Below are 27,468 nucleotides of genomic sequence, written 5' to 3' on the forward strand. Positions count from 1 at the left end.
ACCCACCCTAACTCTTTTTTGTTTTTGACATAGTTTTATTGTCTCTTGTTTAATACTCCTACTGCTTTACTACCGAACTGGTTGTATATTGACCAGTGAGAGGGTGTACACTGCAGGGGAGGAGTTAATGTTTCTGTGTTAACTTGGTGTCATCCTGTGTCCCCCAATGATTGGAGAAAAGGATTTTACAGTGAGTACACAAAAATCCCTATTTTTCTGTTGAGCTTGTATGTGCTGCGTTGAACCTGGCCAGGATCGCTGGAGCGCACTGTTACCTACTTTATAACCCGCCTGCTTCAGCACAGTGCTTGCAAGCTAGACTGTGGCGGTGGTCGGTCTCCAGGGCAACAAGCTCTAAATAAAAGAAAAGTCACCGTAATATCTCAAAACCGGCTTTTAATAAGCAGTAGATTGCAAAAGAGCTTATTTTTTTACAACCACTATTCGAAAATGTCCATCTATGAAGATGTGAATAACCCTCTTAGAGGGCCGTCATGATGTAAACAACTTAGCTTGGCTTAAAGGGGTTTTCTGGGCCTCAGGGTTCATTTAGAGAGGCCGAGGGCCGATCAGCTATATACAAGTCGCAATGCTCTCATTTACTAGCCTTTTTACAAAGGCTGAGAATTACTGATGGGAACAGAACGATTGCTAATATGATCATTCTGCCCACATGCAGTATCATTTTATCAGCAGCACATGTTTACGTAGGGCAATGTGCTGCTAATAAGTAATCAAGCCTTTTAGTTGGGTGATAGCTGACACGTTTATATGGATCAATGATCTAGAATGAATGTTCTTACGGTTTCTCGTTCACGGATTCTCAGCCAATCGCCGCTCTGTACTTATTATTGGCTGTTTGTGGCATTGCAGCGGAGATTAGCTATAGTGAACTTTAATACCAAGCTCAGCCACGACTAAATGTGCAGAGCTGCCTTGTAAACTATGAAGACAGTGCTGCACTTCAGTAAGCTGATCGCATGTTATTGATCTATCCTTAGGTTATGCAATACTTCTTGTTGCTCTGGACAGCCCCTTTAACAAGTACCAAATACCCTACCATGTGCTTTGTCAATATGTATTCCATCTTTTATACTTCTTTATTTATCCAGAACCTTGTTGGTGTATGCACCTGCGGAACAGCCAACACTTGGAAGACCTAGAGAGGCAATGTCAGAAGTAAGTAATATGTAATAAAGCACTAGAGTTCTTGAGTGTGTGCAACAATAGGTTTAGGCTATGTGCACACGCTGCAGACTGGTGTGCGGACTTTTCCGCACTGATTTTGATAAATCCGCAGGGCAAAAACACTGCGTTTTTCCTGCGGATTTATCGTGGATTTTCTGCGGATTTTCCGCGTTTTCTTGTGCGGATTCTACTGCGGTTTTACACCTGCGGTTTTTTTAATATGGAGCAGGTGTTAAACCGCTGCGGATTACACACAAAGAATTGACATGCTGCGGAAGATAAACCACAGCGTTTCCGTGTGTTTTTTTCCGCAGCATGTGCACAGCGGTTTTTGTTTTCCATAGGTTAACATGGTACTGTACACCGCATGGAAAACTGCTGCGGATCCGCAGTGTCAAAAACGCTGCGGATCCGCAGTAAAAACCGCAACGTGTGCACATACCCTTATGGTTTTACGTGTTGCCCTGAACGCGGCACTTTATCGGCAATATCATGGTTACATGCTATCTTCAGATATTGGTTCATTTAATTTCAATATAGTAAGGAGGTGTAAGTTACTACATCCATTTACGGTACTTCCTCCCTGGCCAAAGAGGCAGATACATAGATCAATAACAAGATACAACTAGATGGGTATTTCCTGAAGGAACTACAGATAGTGCTTTGGAATGGTGCCCGGGCTGCCCCTGCAAGACTTTCACACTTGGGTGCCCCTCAGGCGCCGGTTTGGTGGTCGGGGCCCCTCAGGCGCCGGTTTGGTGGTCGGGGCCCCTCGGCCTCCGATTTGGAGGTCGGGGCCCCTCGGCCTCCGATTTGGAGGTCGGGGCCCCTCGGCCTCCGATTTGGAGGTCGGGGCCCCTCGGCCTCCGATTTGGAGGTCGGGGCCCCTCGGCCTCCGATTTGGAGGTCGGGGCCCCTCGGCCTCCGATTTGGAGGTCGGGGTCACTTTAAGAGCTGATATTATCTGGCAAAACTGTGTCCTGGTGGGGTCATGTAGAGTTCGTAGGCGTTGGCATAGTAACTGGATCTGACTGCACATAGCAATGAGCTAATGAGCCAGGTGGCAGTTGGCAGTTATTTTGAAATTGCCTCAGAAATCAGCCATTATACCTTATGACACAATTTCCCCATTGAAATGCATTGAGACAAAATTTTCAAACGCCAATTGCGCCAAAACTACAAATCCGATCGACACGAAAAATACTTAGCACACCTCCCAGGAACGCTGGCTTCGAAATGACACCTCATTGGAGTCTGTGAGTGCAGCGGTTCGGGCCGCATTAATTGCGGACTGAATAATAAGAAGAAGAAGTTAACTACGGTGGAATAACAATATAGTGCTTTTTACAAAGCACTATAACTAGAATGACAAAGAATTAAATGTAAAAAAAAAATAAAAAAAATTCAAAAACAAAGAAAAATCAGAAAGGGCGATCTGTGATCCTACACTACAAAATAATCTTTAGGCTATGTGCACACGTTCAGGATTTTTTGCAGAAATTTCCTGAGCAAAAGCAGACATTTTCTGCAAGAAATCCGCATGCGTTTTTTCCCACGTTTTTTGCGCATTTTGACGCCAAAAATCCGCAAAATTAATGAACATACTGTGTTTTTTACCGCAATGCGTTTTTTGCGCTGACACTACTCAGCACCTGTGAGCTCTGTGATTGGCTATTCAGAATTGAACAGACAATCACCACATTTTCAGTGTGAAAATGCCTTATCATGGGCTGTTTGAAAATTGCCTGAAATTGCCATGTAATTGCCTGAAACACTGATGCCCAGCCTATGAGCTGTAAGAGCACTGATCACAGGCTGGAGCCTAGTGACCCCGGCATTACCAGGGCCAGCTCTGATTTTTAGACCTCGATATGACCACCCTGTACAACTTTATCCTGCCTTCCGACGGGTGCAGAGCGGTCATACTGTCGTTCTGTCACGCTTTGCTTTGTGGTGCCACAGACCACAGACTTTTTAAGCTTGTGCCTTCGCTTCTGCTGGTGTTCCTGCGATTCCTGAAAGAAGACATTCCTGATACGATCCTGATCCCCAGCTTTTTCCTAACCCACCCCAATCACCTTTTTCTCTTTCGCCTTTCATTGGGGGACACAGGAACCATGGGTGTATGCTGCTGCCACTAGGAGGCTGACACTATGCAAATAAAAAAAGTTAGCTCCTCCTCTGCAGTATACACCCTACCGACAGGAAGTAGGATATTCAGTTTAGCTTAGTGTCAGTAGGAGGTGGACACGGGTCTTTCATTAGACCCTTATCTACCTCAATGTGCGTCGTTTTTCTTTCAGGTTTTCTGGAGGGATACAGGGTGAACAGTCACACCTGTAATCCCACATTATGGACTATGAGTACGGCGTGTACTGCCATCCCGTATCCTCATAGAGCCCTCAGCAGAGCCATGATCCTGGCACACAAGCGTGCTCAGAAGTCCGGTCCTGGCTCCGTCCCCCACCCACTCGCCCGCCAGAGCCTGTCGGTTGGAGGAGACGAGGACGTCCACCAGCAAGTTCAGGACGTCTTTTTCGGCATCCGGAATAATGAGGTATATTTCCTTTCCTCAGGTTTTTTTCCGGAAGAAGATATACAGATGAAGAAGGTGAGTATTTAGAAGGTGTCCCATCTATCTCCTTCAGGACCTTTAAGTTAGGGATTCCCTTTAGGGAGGTGGGGGGCCTTTTCCTAGGGGAAATGCCAGGTTTTTCAGCAGCTCTTTTGCCCTGCTCAGGCCTCCTTAACTAACCCCCAACCCCCCCCCCCTCCAGTCTCAATGCGGGCTCCGTCGCTATTTGAGGGGCTACCTTTTTCAGTGGTACAGGCGAGTTGTTCGCCACCGCCATGGCTTATTCGCCTCCTTCTCCCCTCAATCTGGCGGTCGCCGGCGTCTAACCTAGGAGGTCTACGCCGGCGCGACTGCCGCCGGTTTTCTAATCTAGGCCCCGGCTTCGGGCCTACTCCGGCGCGACGGCCGCCGGGTTCCAATTTAGGCCCCGGCCTCTTAGACCTACTTCGGCGCGGCGGTCGCCGGTTTCTAATTTAGGCCCCGGCCTCTCGGGCCTACTCTGGCGCAGTAACTCCGCCCCCCATTTGCTCTCCTTCGGGCGGGCTTTCTCCCGCCCGTATCTTCTTCCTGCAGGGCATCTAGCTCCGCCCCCCATAGCAGTGCCCGCAACTGGCGCCATATTGGTTTCCCTGGTGTGTGCGCTTGTCTCCGCCCACTTCTTCCCAGCCACCGCTCTACAGCCGGCGCCATCTTCCTGCCCCAGGCTTGCGCTGTCGGCTCCATCTCCTCTTCCGTTTTTAATAGCGGGCCTTTTGCTCTCTCTTTCCTGGTGCAGCATCCAGCCCATCTTATGGTCCCTCAGGCGTCGCCAGGGATCGTCGCATCCAGCGGTGCATCTGTCCGCAGGACCTGCTCCTCTACAGCCTGGAAGCTACAGGACATCTGCTGTGAGTATCCCTACACAGCAGACTGACACTTCCCTCTGCCTCCGTCCCCTAACCCTCGGGCGCTATGTCTAATTCTAAGGCAGAACTCTCCCGTCCTCCTGCCTTTTCTGCTATTTTGGTCCATCACATTGTATGTTCGCCCTACATTTGCAGATTTCCCTCCCTCTGTCAGGACTGCGACGGCTCCGCGGTGCCTACCGCCCTGGACACCCCTGCTGTCCGAGAGAGTGAGTCCCCTATCCCAGCGTGCGTCTCCTCTCTGTCCCAATCCCTGCGATCTCACCCAAGTGTCTCAGACCCTAGTGTCTGCGCCGGATAGGTTGCCATGACATCACATCTTCTGCTGTGGCTAGCGGATCACAGGAGGCTCTGTCCGAGTCTACTAAGATTGGCCGCAAAGGATCTAGACAGGAACGCGAAGCGTTCTCGGATGCACCTTCGGAAGATGTGTTGAAGCTGGATTCTAACCAAATCGCTAGCAGGGATATGGTTCAGAACCTCATTGCTGCAGTTAACCAAGCCTGTAGCATCAAAGATTCCGCTACGGAACCCGCAGATCAGGCGGTTTCGTTTAGACGGTCCAAACCACCTTCCAAAGTTTCTGAGTTTGAGGAGCTGGTGGCCAGAGAAAGAGAGAATCCGGCCAGACGCTTTCAAAGAGGACAGCGCCTCGGCGTGTTATATCCTTTTCCCCAGAGCACCGCTAACTGGACAGTTTCTCCTCCGTGGGCCCGCCAGTCTCCAGACTACACAGTCCGGCCCCCCTTTCCTGGTGCAGCACGTTCGAAGGAATCTAATGGTAGACATTTAGAATCCTTGGCGAGGTCAGCCTTCAAAGCGGCTGCGTCCACTCTTCGCCCGGCCTTTGCCTCCTCATGGGTTTCAAAGTCTGTGGCCAAATGAGCAAAGCAACTCCGTCAAGGCACTCTGACTGGGCCTAACCAGATCAGCTAGTGGGGCTTGCCAACCGGTTTTCTCATGTGATCGAGTATTTGGTCTCTGCTTCCCTGGATGCCGCGTCTCGTGCAGCTCAGACATCCAGCAATGTCGTGGCCATCCGCCTGACAGTTTGGCTTAAGGCCTGGCAAGCGGATCTGTGTTCTATGAAGGCACTTACCACCTTGCCCTTTCAGAGATCACGTCTTTTGGTCCCAGACCTCTTCCTCTACAGCAGAGGTCGCAAGCGCGCCAGGATAGGAAGAAGTTTTCCTTTAGGTCCACTTCTTCCTGGCTCTCCGGCTATTCCCAAGGAAGATCCACCAGGTCTACACCTGGAAGATGTACCTCGGCATGATTCTCCCTGGAATCCCGGCGCATCTCCCAAGCTAGGAGGTTGCCTTCCTCTCTTCAAAGACGTTTGGCTTATGGCGATGGAGGATGCATGGGTCAGGGAAGCGATTTTCTCAGGATACAAAATTAATTTCGCTTCTCAGCCCTGGGATCGTTTCTTTGAATCTCGCCCTCCAAAGACCCGACCTTGTTTTCGGGTTTCTTTGCAGCCATCGCCTCTCTCCTCAGCGCGGAGGTAATCGTTCCCGTTTCCAGAAAGAGAAGGATTCACAGGCTTCTACTCGAACCAATCCCGGTTCTTAAGTTACTAAATAAAAGGGTCCATCTGCGAACTTCGGAATGGAATCCCTTCGTTCAGTAATCACTTCCATTTCGGCATAGGAGCTTCTGTACTCCATAGACGTTCTGGACGCCTAATTTCATGTCCCTATATCCCCAGGACATCACAAATTCCTGCACTTTGCAGTACATCAGGAGCATTCCCAATTGGTCGCCCTGCTTTACGGTCTCGCAACCGCTCCCAGGGTTTTCACAAAGATCGTGGCGGCGCTGATAGGCATCTTGAGAGTCAGGGGAATGGTACTTTTCCGTGACTCAACGACATCCTCATCAAGGCTCCGTCCTTTTCTCAGGTTCATGAGAGCCCGTCCATTGTCCTCCACACTCTAGCCCATTTCAGGTGGCTTGTCAACAGGAAGAAATCCTGTCTTGTTCCCTACCAGCACCTTGTCTTTCTGGGCATGCTCTTCGACACTGGTCAGACCAAAGTCTTCCTCCCCGAAGATAAGAAATCCATCCCTCGTTGGGACGTACGCTGGCTCCAGGTCCTCTGCTCTCCTTTCGATCGGCCATGAAGGTTCTGGAGAGCATGGCGGCAACATTGGTAGCGATTTCCTTCGCCCAATTTCACGCTCTACCTCTTCAGCAGGCCATTCCGTCTCACTGGGACAGGTCTGTCTTCTATCTGGATCGTCCGATCCTACTCTCTTACCAGGTCAAGCGGTCCCTCATCTGGTGGCTGACATTACCTCTCATCCCCCAGGGCAGGTCTTTCCTTCCAATTCTCTGGCGGGTGGTGATGATGGACGCCAGCCTGCTCGGCTGGGGCGCGGTGTTTCGCCACCTGTCTGTTCAGGGTCATTGGTTGGCATAGGAGTCTTCTCTACCGATCAACGTCCTCGAGTTTCGGGCCATCCTCCCTCCCTTCGTCTCTGGGAAAGGATTCTCAGTGGTCTTCCTATCCGAATCCAGCGGACAATGCCACGGCGGTGGCATATGTCAACCTTCTAGGGGGGACTCGGAGCTCCTTGGCCGAGGTATCCAAGATCCTACTCTGGGCAGAGGCAATGGTTCCGGTGATATCCGCGGTGCATATTCCCGGCGTGGACAATTGTGCCGCCGGCTTCCTCAGCCACGAGGGTCTCGCGGCAGGGGAATGGCCCTGGCATCTGTAGATTTTCCATCAGATTAGTCTTCGATGGGGGACAGGTACAGGAATGTTCCTCTGTTCATCTCCAGGTCTCGCGACCCCCCTCGCAGGTGGCGTCGGCGCTCTGGCCATTCCTTGGTTGCTGTCCGTGCTGCCCTATCTATTCCCACTCCTGCCCTTACTTCCCAAGCTGTTGGTAAAGTTCAAAGCGGAAGGGGTGCCGGTTTTCTGTTTGCCCGGACTGGCCCAGGAGAGCTTGGCTTGCGGAGACCGTCAATCTCCTCGCGGACGCTTCTTGGCGCCTTCCGGACAGGCTCGACCTGCTGTCTCAGGGTACGATTTGCCACCCGAATTCTCGGTCTTTCAGTTTAACGGCGTGGCTGTTCAGTCCGCAGTTCTAAGAACGTCCGGCCTTTCGGACCGGGTGATTCACACCATGATCCAGGCTAGGAAGCCTTTGCCTTCCAGGATTTATTTTCGTACCTGGAAGGCTTATTTCCGTTGGTGCGAGTCCAAGTGCATTTTACATAGGTCCCTTTCCTTGCCTTCCATTTTGGTTTTCCTTCGGGCAGGTCTGGACTCGAGCCTTGCGTTTAGTTCTCTGAAGGGCCAGGTTTCTGCGCTCTCCATCCTTTTTCAGAAGACTGTATCTTCTCGGCCACAGGTTAAGACCTCCCTTCAAGGAGTGGCCCATGCTGTCCCTCCGTTCAGGGCCCTGTGGATTCATGGGATATAAATCTGGTACTGGACGTTCTGAGGGTTTCCCCTTTGAGCCTCTCGCGGAGGTTCCCCTGTCTCTCTTCTATTTTGGAAGGTGGCCTTTCTTGTGGCCATCATCCGCCGCGTTTCCGAGTTGGCGGCCCTCTCTCGCCGACCTCCTTCCTTGGTCATCCGCCAGGACAAGGTGGTCCTCAGGTCTCTGCCTTCCTTCCTTACTAGGGTGGTTTCCACCTTCCACCTCAACGAGAGCATCGTTCTACTTTCCCTTTGCCCAGCTCCGACTCATCCTCTGGAGCGATCGTTGACCAAGCTGGACCTCGTTAGGGCAGTGAGGATCTACCTGGATAGAACGTCCGCTTTCCAGAAGACGGATTCTCTTTTCGTCATTCCTGATGGCACGCGCAGAGGCCTGCCGGTTTCCAAGGCGACTATTGCTCGCTGGTTCAGAACGGCAATTTGTAGGCCTACCAGGTCAAGTACAGAGTGCCCCCTCTGGGGATAAAGTCTCACCCGACCTGGGCAGTCTGTGACTCCTGGGTGGTGCACCACAGGGCTTCCGCCCTACGGCTCTGCAAAGCGGCAACCTGGTCTTCCATCCACACGTTCGCCTACACTTTGGCGGTTGCCAGCCAAGGCAGAAGGATCCTGCAGGCGGCAGTGTTGAGTCTTTTGACCTGATGGAAGGCTGTTTTTTCCCACCCCAGGGACTGCTTTGGGACGTCCCATGGTTCCTGTGTCCCCCAATGAAAGGCGATAGAGAAAACAGGATTTTTGGTTGCTTACCGTAAAATCTGTTTCTCGGAGCCTTCATTGGGGGACACAGCACCCTCCCAAGTTGAACAGCTCTGTTTATTGTGTTATACTGTTTACGTTTGAGTTTCTTGGAACACTCTGAGTGTTTGAAACTGTTAAACTGTGAAGCGCTGCGGAATTTGTTAGCGCGCTATAAATAAAGATTATTTTATATTATTATTATTTATTTTACATGTTGCTTCTCCTACTGCTTTCTCACTAACTGAATATCCTACTTCCTGTCGGTAGGGTGTATACTGCAGAGGAGGAGCTAACTTTTTTTATTTGCATAGTGTCAGCCTCCTAGTGGCAGCAGCATACACCCATGGTTCCTGTGTCCCCCAATGAAGGCTCCGAGAAACAGATTTTACGGTAAGCAACCAAAAATCCTGTTTTCCCCATCATCCCCTCCTCACCCCCTTTCTGAGATGAAGGGTTGATCAGTACTTGCTTTCTTGATTTTTCCTGTAGCTGCCAAGCTCTGATCAGTGGTGCAAATAACTGATCAATTTCTGTTCTTTCTGTTTTCTACATCTTTTTTTCATCTTTATCTAGTTTTTTCCCACCTTCCCCGCCCCTCCTCCCCACCTTCCCCGCCCCTCCTCCCCACCTCCCCCGCCCCTCCTCCCCACCTCCCCTCCTGAACAACCTCCCCCCCCCTCCTCCCCACCTCCCTCCTCCCCACCTCCCCCCCCCCCCCTCCTCCCCCCCCCTCCTCCCCCCGAAGGCACCACCTCCATGGGTGCGTCCTGCAGCCGTCGAGCACAGATCAGTCACACAAATTACTGATCGGTACTTGTGCTCGCTATTTTCCAGGACTCCCCCCAACTAATTTCCCCGCTCCTTTGCATCACATCTGTACATGCATCCTAAAGCTGCCAAGCACTAGTTGGTGACACAAATCATTGATCGACATCCGGTTGTTTATTTTATTTATTTATTTTTTTATTCAATCCTTTTTCCACACACCCCAAAAAAATTTGATTATTTGAAATGAGTAGATTAGGGACAGTAAAAATATACCGTAGTCTACTACAGTATTTTTTTATTAATGCATTTAGGGGGAGATAGTACCTTTTTATTCATAGAGAGGATCTAGTATGTACTCACAAGCCAGTTTATATAACCTTCCCCATTCTGCTGTACAGTCATGGCCAAAAGTTTTGAAAATGACACCAAAATTATATTTTCACATGATCTGCTGCCCTCTGGTTTTTATTAGTGTTTGTCTGATGTTTATATCACATACAGAAATATAATTGCAATCATATTATGAGTACCAATAGGTTATATTGACAGTTAGAATGAGTTAATGCAGCAAGTCAATATTTGCAGTGTTGACCCTTCTTCTTCAAGACCTCTGCAATTCTCCCTGGCATGCTCTCAATCAACTTCTGGACCAAATCCTGACTGATAGCAGTCCATTCTTGCATAATCAATGCTCGCATTTTGCCAGAATTTGTTGGTTTTTGTTTGTCCACCCGTCTCTTGATGATTGACCACAAGTTCTCAATGGGATTAAGATCTGGGGAGTTTCCAGGCCATGGACCCAAAATCTCTATGTTTTGTTCCATGAGCCATTTAGTTATCACCTTTGCTTTATGGCAAGGTGTTCCATCATGCTGTAAAAGGCATTGTTGGGCGCCAAACTGCTCTTGGACGGTTGGGAGAAGTTGTTCTTGGAGGACATTCTGGTACCATTCTTTATTCATGGCTGTGTTTTTAGGCAAGACTGTGAGTGAGCCGATTCCCTTGGCTGAGAAGCAACCCCACACATGAATGGTTTCAGGATGCTTTACAGTTGGCATGAGACAAGACTGGTGGTAGCGCTCACCTCTTCTTCTCCGAATAAGCTGTTTTCCAGATGTCCCAAACAATCGAAAAGGGGATTCATCAGAGAAAATGACTTTGCCCCAGTCCTCAGCAGTCCACTCCCTGTACCTTTTGCAGAATATCAGTCGGTCCCTGATGTTTTTTCTGGAGAGAAGTGGCTTCTTTGCTGCCCTCCTTGAAACCAGGCCTTGCTCAAAGAGTCTCCGCCTCACAGTGCGTGCAGAAGCACTCACACCAGCCTGCTGCCATTCCTGAGCAAGCTCGGCACTGCTGGTAGTCCGATCCCGCAGCTGAAACCGTTTTAAGATACGGTCCTGGCGCTTGCTGGTCTTTCTTGGGTGCCCTGGAGCCTTTTTGACAACAATGGAAGCTCTCTCCTTGAAGTTCTTGATGATGCGATAGATTGTTGACTGAGGTGCAATCTTTGTAGCTGCGATACTCTTCCCTGTTAGGCCATTTTTGTGCAGTGCAATGATGGCTGCACGTGTTTCTTTAGAGATAACCATGGTTAACTGAAGAGAAACAATGATACCAAGCACCAGCCTCCTTTTAAAGTGTCCAGTGATGTCATTCTTAGGGTATGTTTCCACGTGCAGGAAACGCTGCGTGTCTGACGCTGCATAGAGCCGCAGCGTCAGACACGCAGTGTCCAGATGTTACAGCATAGTGGAGGGGATTGAATGAAATCCCGTCTCCACTATGCGTGGTAACACGCACGCGGCAGCCCTGCGACTCCGGACATGCTGCGCGTCTTTTCAGATCGCAGCATGTCCGTATATCTTGCGGCGACGCTGCGTCGCCGCAAGATATAGCACAGGGCCCTATGCGATGGGTGCGATGATGCCGGATGTGTGCTATGAACACATCCGGCATCATCGCGTCCCAGAAGGGGGCGGGGCTTACCGCAGAGCGGGTTTGCCGCTCTAACTATACCGCCGGCCATCCTGAACGTGGACACGCAGCCTAACTTAATCATGACTGATTGATCGCCAGCCCTGTCCTCATTAACACCCACACCTGTGTTAATGGATCAATCACTAAAACGATGTTAGCTGCTCCTTTTAAGGCAGGACTGCAATGATGTTGAAATGTGTTTTGGGGGTTAAAGTTCATTTTCTGGGCAAATATTGACTTTGCAAGTACAGTAATTGCTGTTAAGCTGATCACTCTGACATTCAGGAGTATATGCAAATTGCCATTAGAAAAAATGAAGCAGTAGACTTTGGAAAAATTAATATTTGTCTCATTCTCAAAATTTTTGTCCATGACTGTATATGAACACAGAGGTTCTGGGCCTTTCCTGCCATATATCTATTCATTCTCGCTGCTGCTCAGTGAATAAGTGCTGAGAATAGAGACTGAGGAGCCAGCAAGGGGAAGGTGAGCATGTCCACCAGCTTCCCACTCAGTAGATGAATGTTAACATTAATATCAAACTTTAAACACCAGATGGCGCCGTACTATGTAAGTAGATAAAGTAACGCTACAATAGATGAATATAAATGGTAAATAGCAGTGATTATTTCCACACAATAAATAGAAAAATGCTCGTCACTGTGCAGTGAAATGTGAATGGTGGCATGTATGTTTTTATCCTTTTTTTTTTTTGTGCCATGTTAGAAAAGTGTTTTTTTTTTTTTGTTTTTTTTTATCTCTTCCTTCTCATTGCAGGCAGAACAGATCGTATATGATCACTTCACCGACGAAAAATTCATTGAGCAGCTGATTAAATTTCTCTCTTTAGAAGATCGAAAAGGGAAGGACAAATTTAACCCTCGCAGATTTTGCCTTTTTAAGGTAAAATGAATTGCAGTTAGTTGCATTGTTCTAGGATATAGAAATGTTGCAAGTTTTTTGTTTTTTTTTCCCCCCACATTGTGTGATTATTCCACTGGTTATTATCAGCGTGATGGTACATGCTCTTCACAGGCTGTGTTGTGGACAGATCATATAAAACGTAACGTATTAGTCGGCTTATAATTGATTTCTCTCTTACTTAAAGGGATTGTCCGGACTAATGATATTTGATGTGACCCCTGCCCCCTCTTAATATTCTGTCTACTTCATAACCACCACCGATTAGCTGTTATCAGCTCTGACACCGGACCAGGAACTCTGCTGCCTTTCTCCACTGCGGCCAATAATACAAAAAACAATCCCGACGTCTTTATTCCGATGGCCGAGCCACCAAGGTTTCCCTAAGCAAAGTCACTGTCAGGGAAGTCGTCTGTGTTCTTCCTGAGACAGCTTAGCAGACCATTTTGCTGTCATTTTTTTCCCGCCATTGTCTTTCTAATATGTTTGAACTATAAAGAGCGGGCAGCTTTCATAGTCACCAGAAAAATGAACATGCTGCTTCTTTAACCACCTTATGGTATCCGAACCCTTAAGCAGTTTGAAAGAAGTGTCGTTTTTACATTGCTGTGTGTTTTATTTTCGTTTTTTTTTTGGGGGGGGGGGCACTTTTGCATTGCAAAAGCTGTACATGGCAAACAATGGAGACAAGAGTATTGTGGCCCCTTCAAACTGTTGATGGAGGTCTTAAGTTATTGATATGCTTACATTTGATGGCTATCCAGCCAGTATTATTTGAAGGGTTACTCCTGTGTTATCTAATGCAATGTTGACATTGCGCAAAAGATGTACTATCTAAAATCCAATTTCATAAAGGCAGTTGTGAATATAAACATTAAAGGAGTTTTCCCATGAACATAAGTTCATTTTAATCAATAGATCTTGCAATAATAATAATTTCCACAATTGGATGTGTTTAAAATGTTCCTGTGCTGAGATAATCTTATAAATGTGCCCCGTGCAGGAACATGGACTGATCATGCCACATCTCCTGGGCGGGGGAAGCAAAAGAGTATACAGACAGGACAGCATGGGATCACAGCTGATCCTTTTCCTGCCTGTATTTAAACAATGTTTTACTTCAAAGAGAGAATCAGCTGTGATCCCCTGCTGTAATAGCTGTATACTCTTCCTCCCACCGCCCAGGAGATGTGGTGTGATCAGTCCATGTTCCTGCACTGCCATTACACAGGACACAGCAGGGGCACATTTATAAGATTATCTCAGCACAGGGACATTTTATTTTAAATGCATCCAATCATACTTATGGAAACTATTCCAAGATCTATTGACTAAAACCAACTTTTGTTTGTGGGAAAACCACTTTAAGGGTTTTTAAGCAAGCACTGTTGTGCGGTATAAAGTTACAAATGTTTGTGTAAGCAAGTTGTGACTATTATTTTCCACTTCCCCTTACTTTTCAAAAGTGACGATAAGCGGGTTCGTTAAAGCGGGAGGAGACGGCTTTCTACACTAAAACAGTGTACGACTCGTATGATGCCATTCTTAGTAAATGTCTCCCTAAAATCCTATTCAGAAAAACCTAGTCCCTGCCAGTACTGAGATCTACTATGTGTTTGCGTTTTTCAGCAGATTTTTTTATAGGGATGTTTGCCAGCCATTCCATGATGTATCCTGCATTCTGTGGCAATCTGAGCAGAGCTCACGGTTTGGCTCCTCATTTCATATAGGCGGCCTTATTCTACAACCGCTGTCGGGACAATAAGAAGCTGAGAAGCGAGACTCTCAGTGCTGATTCCCTGCCTATAATGTTCTCAATGTCTGTGAATGATTCTAGAAACTCTATACTGAATATGAAGAAACTGGGAAGTTTGGTTGCATTCGGTATTTAACACAGAAGAATCCGATGAAGAAGCGTGTCTGTCTAGATTGCTAATAAAATATTCTCCCTTTATTCCAGGGTCTTTTCAGGAACTTTGACGATGCTTTCTTACCAGTCCTTACACCGCACCTGGAGCGTCTGGTGCAAGACTCTCACGAAAGCACACAAAGATGTGTGGCCGAAATTGTAGCAGGATTAATCAGAGGATCTAAACATTGGACATTTGATAAGGTAGTTTTGTAAGTGGTCATCTGTCAGAAAGATCAAATCATATGTATTGGCATACAGATCTTTAAAATTTAAATTTATCAACACATTTATGTCTTCTATCTGTTGCTGCATTCCCCATCCATTTAGCATTTTAGTTCATACACAAAGGATGTGTTCTGGGTGTGATAGGTTTTAATAATGATCTGCCTCCCGAGGCTTCCTGTCCAGCACTTCTCTGTGATATAGATGCTAGGTGAGGACACAAGCTCTGGAGGCAGTGGCTTCTTTAAAGGATGTAACATAGTAACATAGTTATTAAGGTTGAAGGAAGACTTTAAGTCCATCTAGTTCAACCCATAGCCTAACCTAACATGCCCTAACATGTTGATCCAGAGGAAGGCAAAAAAAATAAACATGTGACAAAGAGTAAGCTCCACCTTGGGGAAAAAAAATTCCTTCCCGACTCCACATACGGCAATCAGACTAGTTCCCTGGATCAAAACCCTAACAAGGAATCTAGTATATATAACCTAAATAAATACAGCCTTTTCAAAGTCCAGCAATACCTTTTACATGGTGACTTTGTTTCTCCCTTATGGAGAGATTAGCATTTTAATTCATATGCAGATGAGGCTGAAGAGCTATGGTATATTTGAAGCCTCTGTCACTCCAGCTCTATTCCCTCCTCCAGCTCTGCCTCTTTCTGCTTGACTGACAGCCTTTATGATGTGACGTCAGTCAAAGGAGCAGTCAGTCAAGCAGGAGGAGATGGTTCTGGGTGAAGGATAGAGCTGGAGTGACAGAGGCTTCAGATCTACAAATGGCTCTTCCGCCTCATTTGCATATTGAGTCACACAATGATTTCTCAGTAACTGACGAATAGACTAGCCATGTAAAGGTATTGCTATTTCTTTTGAAAGAGTTATATGTACTAATAAATCCTGATTTAAGTGCTTCATCATGCACAGAGCATGTGAGGCATTATTTGCATGTGAATGAAAACGCTAATCAGGAATGCAGCAACAAAAAATATTAGTGTTGATGGATTTATACTTCAAAGACTTGCATGCCTTTTATATGCGGATTTGTAGGGTTGATGCTGACAGATTTCCTTTAACATGTTCCGGTCCTGTGATAAGGATCCCAAATACATTCATGTATGACAACCCTGACCGCACTTTGCTTACAGATTGCCCACTAGTTGGTTGTCATGCAATCTGACAATGTAGTTTAGAGCCGGATGTAATAGATCTATTTATTTACCGTATTTTTCCGACCATAAGACGCACTTTTTTTCCTCCAAATTTGGGAGGAAAGTGTGGGTGCGTCTTATGGTACGGATGTAGCATGTGGGGAGGGGGGCAGCAGTGAGTGGGATCGCACTGTTATCCCACTTCAGGATGTCCCCGCTGCCCAGAATCAGTGCTGGAGAAACCATGTGCTCCCGATGATTAAGTGCAGTGAATATTCATTAGCGGCTCCCCACCACCTATCAGCTGAGCAGTGAGCCATGAGCAGCAAATGCTTAAGCAGGGACACACATGGCTTCTCCAGCACTGATTCCTGCAGCAGCTGGGCAGGTCTGTGTGTCTGGGGGAGAGGAGGCAGCAGCAGGGGCCAAGGGAGAGAGGAGATGGCTGCATACCTGCCTGCCATGCCTGGGCTGGACGCTGAGTGATGTGCAGGAGGACCTGTGATGATGTCAGGAGTGGGCGGGCTGGAGCATCACATGGCAGCTCAGAGCCCTCCCTCTTCTTGACATCATCACAGGTCCTTCAGGCTCTCCAGTCTCCACTAGAATCTGCAGCTGCTCTGTGTGTAGTCATGGGACGCTCCAGCTTTAACCTCACCACAGTGTGGCTGGCTGCCACATTTAAGAGGTTAGTCTTTACAAAACACAATAAAGCACTCTGCCACTCCTTTGGTGAACTATAACTCCCAGCATGTCATAGGATCTGCAGGACATGCTGGGAGTTATAGTTCTCCCATGGGATTTTAAAGCAGCACTCCAGTGTTATTTTGCAGTGCTGGAGTGGTGCTTTAAATATAAGCCCTGTGCCCCCATTCTTATACTCACCCTCCAGCATCTTCATATAGTGCTTTACAGACACCACACTGGTCCCGCAGCTTCCAACATAATAACATACTATTATATCTAATAACACCACATATAATAGTATGTCATTTATGTTATTAAATATTTTACCACATTTTTTAGCTTCAAATATTTTTTTTCCCTATTTTCCACCTCTAAAACCTGGGTGCGCCTTATAGTCCGGTGCGTCTTATAGTCCGAAAAATACGGTACTTTTACTCACTTTTATAAAGGGACGAGCACCACAGAGAGTAAGCAGAAGCTTTGCTCTTGCCCCCCAAGTTATTTACTCTTCTTTTTTTCTTTGGGAGCCTCCTTTTGCAATATCCAGGCCACAACTTTATTTACAAAGATATATTTTAAACGATGTATGTAAGGCCGGTTTCACACTATCGTATCGTGTTCTTATTACTTTCAGATCCGCAAACGTCTGCATCCGTCCTGCGTACCCATCTTTAATATTGTGTACGTAGAGACATGCGTGTCATGCGACACATCTGCATACAACACATGACCACGCATGTCCCTTCTTTCAGTCTGTTTCTTTCCCCCCTAGATTTCCTTCCTTGTCACACTTAGGTCTTCATATCCCTTTATGGGAAGCAAATATCTCCACCCTCCTTCACCCTGGAGACACTATGCCTCGCCTTATGAGCAGAGATCTGCTTTGATCTACTTGTTCTTCCCTATAGTGTGCTTACAAAGGATAATGACATCCTGATTCTTCTTCGTTAACACATGGTATTTAAATTACCCAGAGACATGTTGACGAGGTTGTATCACCCCCTAATAGTTGTCATTCCTCGTGGACTCGGGAGTAGGGTTGATCAAACATGTTCGAATTTGGTCGCCAAATATTAATTTACCATATTCGTGTCATATTTGTGCCAAATTTATGTTTGATGATTGGTTCCAAACATGTTCGGTCATTTCTACTGCTTTTGACTCCAATGACGTTCGGCTGTGTTCGAATATTGCAAAAAGGATATTCGCCACCGATCGTAATCTAAACCGAATTTTGAAAAATTCGCTCAACTCTACTCGGGAGCCTTTGCACTTCCAAAATACTGTAACTAGTGATATGGAGCATCCTGATTTAGCACTCCTTGAGACCCTTTTACAAATGGAGCAGAGGCCTAAATGTTAGCTGCAGAATACAATGATATTCACCCATGTTTCGTTATCTCATGTCTAACAAATGTAGTATTTAAGATCCTGATGCAAAAAGAATTCTCATTTTGTTGTCTACATGGAGCTGTACATTAAAAGCATTGATTAATGAAACTGTTTTGTAGGTTGAAAATCTCTGGAAATTTTTGTGCCCGCTACTGAGAACCGCATTGGCCAACATCACAGTGGAGACTTACAGTGATTGGGGAACCTGTGTTGCAACTTCATGTGTAAGTCGCCGTCTGTCCAGTTTCTTACTGTAGTCTCAAGTTAGCCGCCATTGTTGGTGAATATGTAACAATTAAATGTTTTCATTAAGCATTGCCCAAAAAAACAAGTTGTACGTGTTGTCTAGTAGCAGTGTCTGCAGTCATTCAAAGACTATGTTGGCTCTTTAATGGAGCACACTGTAGTCACTCAAATACCTGTAAGGCTATGTGCACACGTTCAGGATTTTTAATTTTTTTTTCAGCCACTTTCCGACGAAAAACGCTAGAGAAAGGCTTACATAAGCATCCTATCATTTTTAATGCATTACGCATTTTTTGTGCACATGCTGCATTTTTTTCTGCGCCGGAATTGCATTCTGGAAAAAAAGCCAGCATGTTCATTCTTTGTGAGGAATCGCGGCGATTCTCCACACATAAGAATGCATTGATTCGCTTACTTTTCGCATGGGGTTATGTCCACCGTGGGGGACATAAGCGGATAATGTGCAGTTGGTACCCAGGGTGGAAGAGAGGAGACTCTCCTCCAGGCCCTGGGAACCATATACCTGTAAAAAAAAAAAAATTAAAATAAAAAATTGTGATATTCTCACCTTCCGGCGCCCCCCGCAGCCTTCCCGCTCCTCGCGATGCTCCTGTTCCCAGTAATGCCTTGTGACAATGACCTGTGATGATGTAGCGGTCTCGCGTGATGCTACGTCATCTGGGGTCATTGCCACGAGGCATTAGTTGGAACAGGAGCATCGCGAGGAGCGGGAAGGCTGCGGGGGCTGTCGGAAGGTGAGAATATCACGATTTTTTATTTTTAACAATAGATCTTTTTACTATTGATGATGCATAGGCAGCATCAATAGTAAAAAGTTGGTCACACTTGTCAACCGCTAAAGTGTGACCAACCTGTCAATCAGTTTTCCAAGCGATGCTACAGATCGCGTGGAAAATGCTAGCATTCTGCAGAGCTAATTGCACTTGTAAAACACTAGTGTTTAGCGGGAATATGCATGCCAATTCTGCATGCGTATTTCCCATGGCAGGGAGTTGCAGAATTGCTGCGGAAATTTCCGTGGCAATTCTGCAACATGTGCACATAGCCTACAAGTGCTGATATTTTTCTCCGCAAACATTTTCTTCACCTTTTTAATGTCTGTTTCCTTTAGGAGAGCAGAGATCCTCGGAAACTTCACTGGCTGTTTGAGCTGCTGTTAGAGTCTCCAGTGAGCGGAGAAGGAGGCTCCTTCGTCGATGCCTGGTATGTGCATAAGAGAACAGCGATGAGATCCCAGAGACCCTGAAGTGCATTAAATAATGCGTGTTCTGTTCTCGAAAAGCATGTTAATGTATGGTGCAGCCTCATGTGCAGAGCCCATCCATCTGGATTCTGCAGCAGCCAGGATCAACACAAAATGGTCATCTTCATACCCGGAGAATGTCAATGAGATTAGCAGCAGCAGTGTGCTTTTATAGAAGGAGGCGGATTTTTTTTTTTTTTTTTTGCAAGGCTGTCGGTATCCTTGCAATGTCATACCAGGGAGCTGATGGGTTGCCAAGACTGTCAAAATCAAGCGAATGACAATAAAAGTGCAGCTCTAAAATCAGTCAGCGAAAATACTATTTATTTTTTTTCCCCTAAATTTTCTCTTGCAAAGATAGGAACACATAAAAATGGCTGAATATTACTTTGGTAACAGCAAGTTTCTGCAGGTAGATAATAAATTATCATTTATACCTCACAGTAAACGCTGTGAAAATAATGTTAAAATTGCTCTGTCTTACCTTTCACAACACTGTTCCGAAAAAAAGCTGTGTGCAAGTTAAAGGGGTTGACCTGGACTTAGATATTGATAAGCACTAATTGGTCAGGATAGGTCATCACGTCATGCGAGCACCGGAAGTATCAGCTGTCCTCGGGTACTACAGCTCCGCTCCTATTGAAGTGAATATGAGCTGTAGTACCCAAGAACGACCACTACAGAGCATGGCGCTGTGGTGTTCCTGGCTCTGTACACTGCGAGCGGTGGTAGAGGCGCAGGATAACAACAGATCAGGGGGCGCCGGACATCAGATTCTCAGTGATTTAATATTGGTAGGTTATCAATAGCTTAATCCTGGATGGACAATTCATTTTTAAACAAATGTACTATATGTAGCCCAGAATAGTGGTATTTAAAAATCTGCACTATTCCACACAAAAAGCCCTTATATGGCTATTTATGCAGTAAAGTCATTGTTTTCACTTTGCAGAAATAAAAAAAAAAATCACTGGTTCCTTGATTAGATGTAAGGGCTTGTTGGGTGCACAGACATATAAGGTAGCCATATATCAGTCAGCACCTTGGCCTTTTGTATGGAGAACAGAGGTGCCATATGACCTTCCACCACCTGCCGCACTGATGGTGGTACACTTTATGGGGCCATATATTAATGACCACATCTATTCTCCTTCCGCAGCCGACTATATGTTCTTCAGGGAGGTCTTGCACAACAGGAATGGCGCGTTCCAGAGTTACTTCACAGATTGCTGACATATCTAGAGCCAAAGTTAACCCAAGTCTACAAAAATGTCCGAGAGCGAATTGGAAGGTGAGTGACTTTACTATGTGTTAAAGAGGAATTTTGAACCTTTTAAAAATGAAGGGTCTGTCTGCGTTTGGGCTTACAGAAGTGGTCCCTGGCAGAGAGGGAATCCCTCTGTAAAGTCCCAATGCCATAATTTGGCATATGGAGATGTTTTTGGGCTTGTCAGTAGATCCTGAATATGACACCAGCCTCCTCGCTGGTCCTTTTCTTGCAGTGTGCTGACTTACATATTCATGATTGATGTCTCGTTGCTAAACACTGCGCCCACCAAGTCTCCTCGGATTTCTGAATTCACTGCACGTGTTCTTGAGAAATTGAAGCCCCTCATGGAGGCTGATGAGGAAATCCAAAATCATGTGATGGAAGAAAATGGAGTTGGGGAACAAGATGAGAGAACCCAGGCCATTAAATTGATGAAAACCAGTAAGTGGTTGCTGTAATATGCTTTTGATTGGAGTTGGTTTGTACAGATTACAGTTTTCATATTTTTTATATGCTGCTTATATTTCAGTAGTAGTGAATCCTAATGCTGACGTTTATTGCGTAATGTGTTTATCATACAGTATTGAAATGGATTATGGCGAGTGCAGGAAGGTCTTTTTGTACCGCCGTGCCGGAGCAGCTGCAGCTTCTACCACTCCTGTTCAAGGCAAGCGTCATATATGTCACATATGTAATGTGTGTGTGTTATACACTTTTTAGTAATGTGTGTGCACATAAATATTCCACAATTTAAAGAGGTTGTCCACTACATTTTAGAATTCACCCACTGATTTAAACCTTGTAAAGAAGTAATTTTGTAAATACGTCTTGTTGACATCTGTGCCTGCGAGCGGCGCTATCGCTGAGCACTTGACATCATGTGACCCCGGCTGCCGCCACGGTGAATGTCAAGTTCTGGATCTCCTGCATTCCCCTGGCGTGACCCAGTCGCGCACACCCCTCCTGATTGACTGGTCTGTGGGCAGAGTTTCGCCGCACATCACAGCCTTAGTATCCAGCGTGCACTTTCCCTCTCTCCTCTGCTTTCATTAGCCACAAGTGCATGCTGGATACTGGGCTGTGACGTGCGGTGAAGCTCCACCCACAGACCAATCAGGACGGGTGTGTGGGACTGGGTCACTCCCAGGGCCGGACTGGCCATCTGGCAATTCTGGCAAATGCCAGAAGGGCCTCTCTGGTCATGGGCTGCCTTGTCTGCTACATTCTTAAGAGTTGGTGTTCTCAAGATACCCATACTGTTAAGAGTTGTGATGGAGCACAAGGTTGCTGACTCAGTCACTTACCACACCAGGCCAGGGGAATCATTAGAAATATTGGTCTTGTAAAAAATGTTCCTTTCCTACATCCAGGGCAATAGTAGTAATATATCCCATCTGGTTCATGGGGACGGGGACACATGGACCTGTAAGATTTCAAATGCCAGGGCTGAATTTCAGCCCCAATCCGTTCCTGGTCACGCCGGGGGTAATGCTTGAGATCCGGAATATGACGCGACGTCAGCGGCGGCTGCAGCCGGGGTAACGTAATTCTGAATGATCAGTCAGCGATGGCGCCGCTCACAGGCACAGATAACAAGAGGTAATTACAAAAATTCTACTTTACAAGGTTTAAATCGGTGGGGGCATTATACACTGTAGTGGAAAACCACTTTATTTGTGAGTGGTGTTGAGAAGTGAACGCATCCCAGCCACACAGTTTCAGACCACCTTAAATAATAGTGGTGTCACTGAGTGCTGGGGCACATAGCCTCTGATTCATGAATCTGGCATAAAAAACTTTGAAGAGTTGACAAATTTTTGTGCAACTCAAGTTTGCACAAAAATTGACTTTAGGCATTTTTCAAAATGCTGGAGAGAGACGAGGCGGCGAGCTGCATCGTACGGTCTGGAGTAAGATTTGTGGCGAGGTACACAAAGGCTCATGCCACTTTTAAGTTTCCACCTTATTCAGGTGCCTCTGACTCCACCATAACCAATCGTGAAGATCGTTTTTTGATGAATTGGGGCCAGAGTACATAAAGTTGCCAATACTTTGCAGATTTAATAACTGCAGAGTCCAAACCTCCTCTAGCAATAACCTCAGCACAAAAACTCTGCACCAATAATGCCATGTCTTCTCTTCCATGGCCAAGCAGCTTCATACAAGACTTACATCACCAAGCACAATGCCAAATGTCAGATTCAGTGATCTAAAGCAGTGGTGTGTATACTTGCATTCTTGGATAAATTGAAAGTGTTTTATATATTGCCTATATACTATGACTATTGTACAGCTACGCGATGCAGAAGGGATAAGGAGTGTATGAAACCCTATACGTTTTGGTAATTTCCAGGATTTTTTCATGTTTGTCTCACTAGATTGCACCTGTGGAGAATGATACAAACTATGATGAGCTGAAAAGAGATGCAAAAATGTGCTTATCCCTAATGTCTCAGGGGCTACTCTACCCCGAACAGGTGCCCATGGCTCTCAATGTGTTAAATCAAGTGAGTATGTTGTCTATGGTTAGTCCTTTTTAATAAAACCAATATCTGTGGATATATTTGACAGGTGGGGTGCAGAGACCCACCCGGATCTGTAGCTGCTTACAGTTTTTAGGGTGCACACTTGTGTTAAGATAGTATGTCACAAATGTAAAATGATAATCTGCCATGTGTAATGTCAGCTAAATGTAATGCCCAGTGGTATTGTCATTTCTTTCTTCCTGACCATTCATTACTCAGTGGTGTGTATATGATTTCTTTATCGCCTCTCATTGGGGGACACAGGAACCATGGGTGTATGCTGCTGCCACTAGGAGGCTGACACTATGCAAATAAAAAAGTTAGCTCCTCCTCTGCAGTGTACACCCCACCGACTGGCATTATACTCTTCAGTTTAGCTTAGTGTCAGTAGGAGGTGGACACGGGTCTTTCATTAGACCCTTATCTACCTCAATGTGCGTCGTTTCCTTTACAGGTTTCCCGGAGGGATACAGGGTGAGCAGTCACACCTGTAGTCCCACAAAACGGACTATGAGTACGGCGTGTACTGCCACCCCGTATCCTCATAGATCCCTCTCCAGGACCAAGATCCTAGCACAGAAGCGTGCTCAGAAGTCCGGTCCTGGTTCCGTCCCCCACCCACTCGCCCACCAGAGCCTGTCGGTCGGCGGAGACGAGGACGTCCATTAGCCCCTGGACGTCTCACCCCCTTTTAAGGTTAGTACCGGCGTGGGATGTTTTTAGGTGAGTATTCTCTCCCTTCCCATCCCAGATCTTTGTTAGGGGGGTTCCTGTTAGAGGCTCCCTGTCGTTTTCTTACCCGGTCATTGACTGTATCTTCCAGTGACGGCCGGTATTCTTTCTCCTCCCTTTCTGACAGGGGCCTTCTGTCTCAGCGCGGGGCCCCTTTTAGGCCACCACGCTCTTATCCCCTGTGGCCGGATCCCTAGACCGGCGGGGACACATCCTCAGCGCAGCAGCCCTGCAGGCGGTCGCGCCGCTTCTCGCTGCGGCGCATTGTTCTGGCAGGCGCTCGCGCCGCTTTCCCCTGCGGCGCATCGCTCTGGCGCCGCAGGAGGGTGTTTTCTGCGGCGCCCTTCAGCGGCGCAGCCTAGCAGGCCGCGGCGCCTGCGGCTCAGCCTTCCTCTCACCGCATCGTTCCGGTGCGCTATTTTGGCGCCGCGGCTTCTTTTCTCGGCCGCCGGTGCCTAATTTAGGCCCCGGCTTCGGCCGGGGCCTACTTCCGGTTTGTCGGCCTCTCCATTTCCGCCCCTGCAGGCGGGCTTTTTCCCGCCCGACATTCTGCGCCCTGCCCACCGGCGCCTCTGCGTCTGGCTCCACCCCCTTCCTCGTGGATCTCTCGGCCGGTGTGCACCGCTTCTCTCAGCAGCAGCCCTCGCAGTGCCTCACACAGCGCGCCACGCTCCTTCACTCGCATCTTCTGTGGCTCAGCATCGCAGAATCAGCACCTCAGGGAAGTCCTCCGCCGAGGACAAGTGGGACATCTTCCAGGACCGGGTCCGTGAGTAGCTGCACTGCAGACTGACACCCTTCTCTGCCCCACTGTCCCCTAACCCACTGGCATCTTCAGGGATCTCTCAAAATGTCTTCTAAAGGGGGCCGCTCTCGTCCCCCTACTTCTTCATCTTCTGCCTTAGTCACGTACTTTGCATGTTCGTCCTGTAACAGCAAACTTCCCTCAGGTCAGTCCTCCCCGCTGTGTCAGTCCTGCAGCAACCCAATTGTTCCCACCGCCCAGGATCCTCCGGCTGTTCCGCCCGAGAGTGATCCCCCCATCCCAGGCTGGGCCGCCTCTCTGTCCCAATCGGTGGCCGATTTAACACGGGTATCTCAAACCCTGGTGTCCGCGCTGGATCGGTTACCCCTGCAGACCCCTGCCGTGGCCAGCGGGTCGCAGGAACCGCCGCCCGAGACCTCCTTGCTAAGCTACAAAAGGTCCAGACAGGAACGTCGGTCTGAGTCCTCTTCGCGTTCCATCTCGCCGCACGGCCCTCCCCCGCGGTCTGTGTCCCACCGATCCTCCTCCCCTGAGTCAGGCGAGGCATTATCTGATGCGCCCTCAGAGGATATTTCAGAGCTGGATCCTAACCAGATCGCCACCATGAGTGAGACGGTCCAGAACCTCATTCGGGCTATAAACCAAACCTGTGGCATTCAGGATCCCGCTACGGAACCCGCAGATCAGGCGGTTTCGTTTAGACGGGCCAAACCACCTTCAAAATTTTTCGCTCCTCATCCTGAATTCGAGGAAATCCTGGCCAGAGAGAGAGAGAATCCAACCAGACGTTTTCAGAGGGGAAAACGCCTGGGGGTGTTATATCCGTTTTCACCAGAACTTACCGCCAATTGGACGGTCTCTCCCTCGGTGGATCCCCCTGTTTCCAGGCTGTCCACCAACACGGTGCTTCCACTGTCCGGCGGAGCGTCTCTGAAGGATTCTAACGACAGAGTTATAGAATCCTTCGCGAAATCTGCCTTTGAAGCGGCTTCAGCAGCGCTATGCCCAGCCTTTGCTTCCACCTGGGCTTCAAAATCCATCTCAAAATGGGCCAAGGATCTACGGCGAGGTATCCTTGACGGGGCACCTCCCGCGCAATTGGCGGAACTTGCCAACCAGATTTCCCACGCTGGTGAATACCTGGTTTCCGCCTCCCTGGATGTCGCGTCGTGTGCGGCTCAGGCTTCCAGCAATGCCGTTGCCATCCGCCGGACCGTTTGGCTCAAGGCCTGGCAGGCGGACTTGTCCTCCAAAAAGTCCCTCACTAGTCTGCCCTTCCAGGGCTCTCGTCTCTTTTGTTCCCAGCTGGACCAAATCATTAAGGACGCCACCGGGGGTACAAGTTCTCTTCTCCCCCAGGCTAAACCTCGTCGCCCTCCTCCTAGACGGCAGTTTCGCTCCTTTCGGCCTTTTCGGCGCTTCGCTGCGTCGAACTCCTTTTCCCAGCAGCAACAGAGGCCACAGGCACGTCAAGAGAGGAAGGCGGTGTCCTTCAGGCCCACTCCGTCCTGGCGTCCTCGCTTTTCCCAGGGTAGATCGTCCAGGCCCAGGACTGGAAGATCCACCTCCGCATGACTCTTGGCAAGACTCCAGCCCAACTCCCAAGTTGGGGGGCCGTCTTCTCCGTTTCAGGGACGTCTGGATTTCCGCAGTAGAGGATGCATGGGTCAGGGAAGTTGTATCCTCTGGATACAAAATAGAGTTTGCCTCCCGACCCAGGGATCGTTTCTTCCAATCCCGTCCTCCAAAAGATCCCGCTCTGGTTCCGGGCTTCTTCGCAGCCATCGCTTCTCTGCTCAAATCCGGGGTAATCGTTCCCGTCCCAGAAAAGGAACGGTACACAGGCTTCTACTCAAACCTCTTTGTGGTACCGAAAAAAGACGGCAAGGTTCGTCCCATTCTGGACCTCAAATTGCTAAACAGGAGGGTTCACCTGAGACACTTCAGGATGGAATCCCTTCGTTCAGTAATTGCTTCCATGGAGGCTCAGGAATTTCTATGCTCTATAGATATCCAGGACGCCTACCTACATGTTCCGATATTTCCCGGACATCACCGTTTCCTGCGCTTCGCAGTGCAACAAGATCATTTTCAGTTCGTCGCCCTGCCGTTCGGCCTCGCAACCGCGCCAAGGGTGTTCACGAAAATCATGGCGGCGCTGATGGCCATCTTAAGAGTCAGAGGCTTGGTTCTGTTTCCATACCTCGACGACATCCTCATCAAGGCTCCGTCCTTTGCTCAGGCCCACGAAAGCCTGTCCATTGTTCTCGACACGTTATCCCGTTTCGGGTGGCTGGTCAACCGGAAAAAGTCCTGCCTTATTCCTTCTCAGCGCATCATCTTTCTGGGCATGCTTTTCGACACTCATCAGTCCAGAGTCTTCCTTCCCAAGGACAAGAGATCCACCCTTTGTCGGGACATACGCTTGCTCCAGGGTCCTCGGCCTCCCTCCCTCCGATCGGCCATGAAGGTTCTGGGGAGGATGGTAGCTACCTTGGAAGCGATTCCCTTCGCACAATTCCATTCTCGACCCCTTCAGCAAGCCATTCTGTCTCAGTGGGACAGGTCGGTCTTCTCCCTGGATCGGCCGATCAGACTCTCCTTTCGGGTCAAGCGGTCTCTCAACTGGTGGCTGACGTCACCTCTCATCTCCCAGGGCAGGTCCTTCCTTCCGGTTCACTGGCAGGTGGTGACAACGGACGCCAGCCTGATCGGCTGGGGTGCGTTTTTTCGCCACCTGACGGTTCAGGGCCGTTGGTCGCCGCAGGAGTCT

General features: G+C 48.0%; 1 protein-coding gene across 1 annotated transcript in view; it reads left to right on the plus strand.

The window, feature by feature from the left end:
* Positions 1-27,468, plus strand: part of PSME4 (proteasome activator subunit 4) — a 228,326-nt gene that overhangs the window by 170,870 nt on the left and 29,988 nt on the right. The window contains exons 34-42 of the mRNA XM_069768879.1: positions 1,113-1,179; positions 12,386-12,511; positions 14,490-14,642; positions 18,012-18,116; positions 19,271-19,362; positions 20,562-20,693; positions 20,905-21,113; positions 21,254-21,339; positions 23,051-23,179. Of these exons, the coding sequence (XP_069624980.1) occupies positions 1,113-1,179; positions 12,386-12,511; positions 14,490-14,642; positions 18,012-18,116; positions 19,271-19,362; positions 20,562-20,693; positions 20,905-21,113; positions 21,254-21,339; positions 23,051-23,179 (1,099 nt within the window). The remainder of the gene's footprint in view (positions 1-1,112; positions 1,180-12,385; positions 12,512-14,489; positions 14,643-18,011; positions 18,117-19,270; positions 19,363-20,561; positions 20,694-20,904; positions 21,114-21,253; positions 21,340-23,050; positions 23,180-27,468) is intronic.

This window comes from Ranitomeya imitator, chromosome 5, assembly GCF_032444005.1.
Source record: "Ranitomeya imitator isolate aRanImi1 chromosome 5, aRanImi1.pri, whole genome shotgun sequence".
NCBI lineage: Eukaryota > Metazoa > Chordata > Amphibia > Anura > Dendrobatidae > Ranitomeya > Ranitomeya imitator.